Below are 5519 nucleotides of genomic sequence, written 5' to 3'. Positions count from 1 at the left end.
TATCTATCTATCTATCTATCTATCTATCTATCTATCTATCTATCTATCTATCTATCATCTATCTATCTATCTCTCTTTCTACCAATGCAGAATGGCACTTGCCATGAAATATATAGTATTAGAGAATTGGGGAATTAAGTGATAAAGTGACTTGGTCAGGGTCACACAGCCAGTAGGTAGAAGTTGAAGTCGTATCTATGATATAAGACTAGCTCTCTATTCACTACATCATGCACTCTCTCTCTCTCTCTCTCTCTCTCTCTCTCTCTCTCTGTCTCTCTGTCTGTCTCTGTCTCTCTTTGACTCTCATATAACTATACATACACATGTATGTTTTTAGGTCCAGATTTCTGACTTCATTGGTAAAGAACTTGGTGTGGAAATTCAACAGAAGCTGATAGAAAACTTATATTCATCTGTAAGTTATAATCATAGAGGGTTGCTGAGAGGAAACAGATAAGTGAATTCTTTGTTGGGGCAATTGTTTTGCATGAATTAGGAATTATGATAATCAAAGACCATGTCCTTGCTTTGGTCCATTACTCATTTTTCAAAGTCAACATCTTGTTTAAATAGGTTGAGATGGAGCTGATCTAGTCACATGCTTCATATTCTTCTTATCTTCAACCATCTAGTTGGTTGTGGATCTTGACCTTTACTCTAATAAATCAGTAGTCTGCCTGAATGCAAATAGATGAGTCTGAAACAACCCACACCTTTTAAGATGTTGTTCAGTCCTATTCATGTGCAGTGCCTCCCTCCTCTCTTCTTTAAGAAAGTATTCATGATACACAGGGGTTGTGCTTCTGAATAGCCTACAAGACTCTAGCCCCTTCCATATTGCAATCTTCAACCATATTTTCCATCAGGGGTCGTGTGGTGGGGGGTGGGGGGGAGGAGCAATCATAAAATCTATAAAATTAGAAGTTTTATAGTTTTTAAGTAGATACTGTATAGTCTTACAGATGATCCTCTAGGCTACTACACAGGGAGTTGGTTTGCCCCAGTAGGTAGGTAGGATGAGCATCAGATTCAGCTTTTAACACTCAGTTTGTTTTCATGAATTACCTGTAAGCTCCCAGGTTGATGCAGCTAATTCCCAAATTGTATCTGGACCGGATGAAGCCAGGCTGGATTTCCAGAGCTCGGGTATAGGCTTCAACAGCTTCCTCACTGCGGTCTCCATTGGCCAATGTGGCACCAAGGCGGTTCCATAATGAATAATCCTAACAATGAAGTCAGATGTTTCTAATTTTGGTATAAGTCAGAATGATGGAGAAAACCATTCTTCCCCCCACCCCTCTCCACCCCGCCTTAGAATAATGAAGATTCATAAAAGTTTATCTAGGACTAGTTGTCATGGACTACAATGATGTGGCACAATGGGATCAAGGAAAACTTTGTGAACCTGCTCCCATTCATCAGCCAGTGTCCATAATTTGACATGCATAAATCTGCTTTTCATTGGGAACTTTTCAATTAACATTTCTATTTCAGGCATTAAAATATTCCCTTTCTCCCTCTCTTATTTTTAGGAATTAAAATATTAACAGCCAAAGTAATACCTCATTAATATTGACCATCTTAAACTGTTAAATATGTGTGGAAGGAGTATGGCCTGAGAAACCTATTGCAATGCAATTTCATTAATCAAATTCTTCTTAAGTACCTACAACTAGAGCTGCAAACCCACTAACTAACATTTATTAAACACCTATTATGTTCCAGGAGCTGGTATTACAAATCTATCAACTAGCATTTATTAAGCACCTCTTATATGCCAGGAACTGGGATACAAATCAATTAAGTAGCATTTATTTAGTACCTACTGTGTGCAAGTCACTATACTAGGTATACTAGAGGATATAAAGTTGAAAGTGAAACAGTCTTTGCCTTGGGGGTGGGAATGGGCAAAAGGGGAACCTTGAGATCCAATGAACAGAAAACCATTACTCTACTTGCCTCTGGTCGAACTGTTAAGGCAGCATTAAATGCGTCTATTGCTCTACTGAATTCTCCACTTAGGTGGAATAGCACCCCCAGGCCGGTCTGCAGGTCAGGGTCGATCATCTCTCCATTCTGGTGGGCAGCCTCCAGGTACAGCTCCTTAACTCCTTCCAGGACTGAACTAGAGGAGAGTAAAACACAAATCACAGGGGCCTTCAGAATGTTCCTCCTTATCCCACACTGTCCCCAGCTAATGAGATAATGTTTGTAAAGTGCTTGGAAAATTTTAGACCAGTATATAAATGTGAGGCATTATTATTATCAGTCATAATGAAAAGTCCTCTGCCCACATCAGACCCACAAAATTGCTCAGTTCCCTTAGGAAGGGGGTGATAAGCCTCAAAATCCAAGAATTGAGAATTTCAGTCCACTTTTGGACAGCTCTACTTATCTTTTCATCAAACCTAAATTTAGCTCTTTGTACCTCCCACCCATCCATTACTCCTGGTTCTGCCCTCTAGGGCCAAGCAGAAAATCGCCCACAAAACAATCCTTCAGATGCTTGAAGACAGTTATCAATGTCAGACTAAATTCAGATTAAGTCTAAATATACCCATTTCATTCAACTGATTCTCATTGTCGTGGGCTCAGGGGACTTCATCATCTTCGTTGCCCTCCTTTAAACTCTTTCCAGTTTATCAATGCCTTTCTTTAAATCTGATGTCCAGAATAGCAATGAGATACTATAACAGTTGTAATCTGATCAAGGCAGGGTCAACTAAGACTATTGCTCTCTTATTCTCATTTTCTCCTGATATCACAAGAGTACCAGCATAACACTTCACTGTCTATAGCTACACTTCACTATAGAAAACCAGCCCATTTTCCTTCTAATTCATAAAATAAAACAAAATGACATTAAAAAAATCAGAAGCTTGGGGATTTATCTCAATGTTACTTGGAAACAGTAGGAAAATTAGCTTCTTCATTAAATGTCTAAAGCCCCCTAACAAGTAGAATTCAGGAAGTAGTTTGTACTGCTGATTGTGCCCAAAGAGACCACTTTTATTTGATCTCAGAATTTGACCTTCTGGAGATAGGATCAAAAAAGCAGTAGATTTCCCTCCAAGAAAATGAGTGCATGGTTTGCAGAATTTAGTCAGTTAAGTTGCAATTCAATTTGTGTCTCAAGAAAATGGGGTCTAAGGCTTTCATTCACATTTGTGGATCAATTTCTTCAAACCACAAACCCATTTAGACTGCTGGGTAATACTTCAGCATCTGTCCAGGCTAGATTACAATGGGGGAAAAGGTCACTCTGGAGGAGTAAATGAAAATGTATGGGGGGAATTTTCATCTGTACATAGGATGACCCTCAAAGAAAAGAATTTTTTTTAGATTTTGGACTCCAATCAATCTTTCTTCCTCTTTTTGAAGCATGAGTTGAAACCCTCGCTATTGGTACCTTCGAATATTATAAAATATGTGCTGATTTTCATTCAGATATTTTGCTTCACTTAGATATAGCTCCAAAGGTGAGCTCTTTACAAGGACTCTATTTAAAACCATGAGGAGGAACGTGGAGGATTTCAGCACCACGCTTCTGCATTCTTCCAGCAGCTATCATTTTGGGTTTTGTGAATGATTTATCTCTAAAACAGCAGAGGTTCCTCAGGGATGTCATTTCTGGTTTGGTCACAATTTAACTCACAGTTCATGTAAAAGCTGAGGTGCTGATATTAATTATACTTTGCTTTAGAGAAAGTAAAAGGCTAAAGGCTTTGGTTTAAAATATGGTAAGCATACAAATGTCTCTTAAGATCATTCAGTGTGAATCATGTTTTGAAAGTTTTGACTCAATGCAATTTCATCCAGTTAGTACTCATCAAGTGTCTGCTTAAAGTGTGTTAGGCACTGTGATAGAAGCTAGGAATGCAGTGACAATGATGGCAGTTTCTGCCCTGGAGGAGCTTATATTCTAATGGGGAAACAATATGTGCACAGTTAAGCAGAGCCCTGGATTTGGAGAGAGAAGAACCAGGTTCCAAATCTTGCTTCTGTTACTTACTACTTGTGTGACCTTGGGTAAGTCATTTACCTGTCTGCTCCTTAGGTTTCCTATGTGTAAAATAAGAGGATTGTACTAGTGATAGCCTCCAAGACCCCTTCCAGCTCCGCAGTTGTGATTTATCATAGTCTATGATATGGAAATGAATGCAAGATGATTTGAGGAAAGAGTGATCACTAACAACCATGGGAGTCAGGAAAGGCTTTCAATTGAAGGTGGTACCAGAGCAGAACTTGGAAATTTGGATCCTAACAAATGGAGAAAGAAATACATGCCAAGCATGGGGCACAGCCTATGCAAACACACAGGGGCAGGAGATGGAATGTAGACCAGACCAGTTTGGCTGAAACATAAACAGAATGAAGGGGAAATAATATGAAATATGTCTGGCAAGGGAGGCTAGAGCCAGATTGTTTGGAGCTTCAAATGGCTAGCTGAGGAATTTGTATTTCATCATGGCAGCAATAGGCATCTATTGAAGATTCCTGAGCTGGGATCAGAAAGGTTGAGTTCCAATCCAATGATATCTTATAATTTGCTTTTTTAACTTATAAGAGGCTTTCTGGAAGGATACTTTACTAAAACCCTTTCTGGAGTGGTAAATCGGGAAAACTTAGCTCAGTTCATATTCCACCTTCTATACAAAATCTTTCTGGATCTCGTCTTTCCCCTAACTGCTACTGCCTCTCTCCTGTTAGCTTGTAATGATTTTGTATCTGCCTGTATATGGAGATATTGTCTTATTGATAGAATGTAAGCTCCTTGAGGGCAGGGACTGTTTCAGTTTGGTCTTTGTATCCCTAGCTCTTAGCACAGTGCCTGTCATGGAGCAGGCAATTAATATATGTTTGTTGATTGACTGATTGAATCCTAAGGTGAATACAGGCACTTACTAATGAGGTAACACATTGAATAGGGTACCTATCAACTGGTGACTTAGACATCCTTCGGGCTGGGCCTGGAGACGCCTTTTTGTTCTTCACTAAATACTTATATTTAGGATTTTGCCTAATCCAATTCTTCAGAGCACTGCAAGCATCTTGTTGATGGCCAGTATTGGTGTAACTCACAGCCAAGGCCATGAGAGCTTTCAGGTTGTTGGGCTGTAATTCTAAGCACCTGAGAGAAGGGAGAAAAAGAGCTATTTTAGAATTCATTTTTTTTTATAAGACAACGTCTAGCAATTCTTCTGCTAAAATGCTGGCTTTGTTAATCAACCTGAATTGCACTGCTGAGTTTGACAAGCCTCTGGAGGAATAATGAGTGGAGAGTGGTATAGGGGAAAGAGCCCTGGCTCCTGAGTCAGGATCTGGTGCTTACTGACTGTGTAACCTTGGACAAGTCACTGGATACTCACTTCCCTTCCCATCTCCTTCTCTCTCCCCACCCCTCACCTTCAGTTTCTCCATCTATAAAATGAGAAAAGTAATAGCACTTCCCTCATATGATCGAATGGGATAGCATATGTAAAGTGCTTTGCAAACCCTAAAGTGACATAGAAATG

The 5519-nt window shown here is 39.5% G+C and overlaps 1 protein-coding gene across 5 annotated transcripts in view; it reads right to left on the bottom strand.

The window, feature by feature from the left end:
• The window catches only part of PEX5L (peroxisomal biogenesis factor 5 like), a 190469-nt gene that overhangs the window by 3579 nt on the left and 181371 nt on the right, over positions 1 to 5519 (bottom strand). For all 5 annotated transcript variants that reach the window (XM_027876004.1, XM_027876006.1, XM_027876005.1 and 2 more), the window contains 3 exons: positions 4937 to 5134; positions 1963 to 2128; positions 1069 to 1226 (listed from right to left, as the gene is read on the bottom strand). In XM_027876004.1, coding sequence (XP_027731805.1) covers positions 1069 to 1226; positions 1963 to 2128; positions 4937 to 5134 — 522 coding nt within the window. The remainder of the gene's footprint in view (positions 1 to 1068; positions 1227 to 1962; positions 2129 to 4936; positions 5135 to 5519) is intronic.

The sequence above is a fragment of the Vombatus ursinus genome, unplaced genomic scaffold, assembly GCF_900497805.2.
Source record: "Vombatus ursinus unplaced genomic scaffold, bare-nosed wombat genome assembly UNPS02014810.1, whole genome shotgun sequence".
Lineage (NCBI taxonomy): Eukaryota > Metazoa > Chordata > Mammalia > Diprotodontia > Vombatidae > Vombatus > Vombatus ursinus.
Note: the sequence above shows the minus strand (reverse complement) of the source record. Positions and strands in the feature narration are given on the sequence as shown.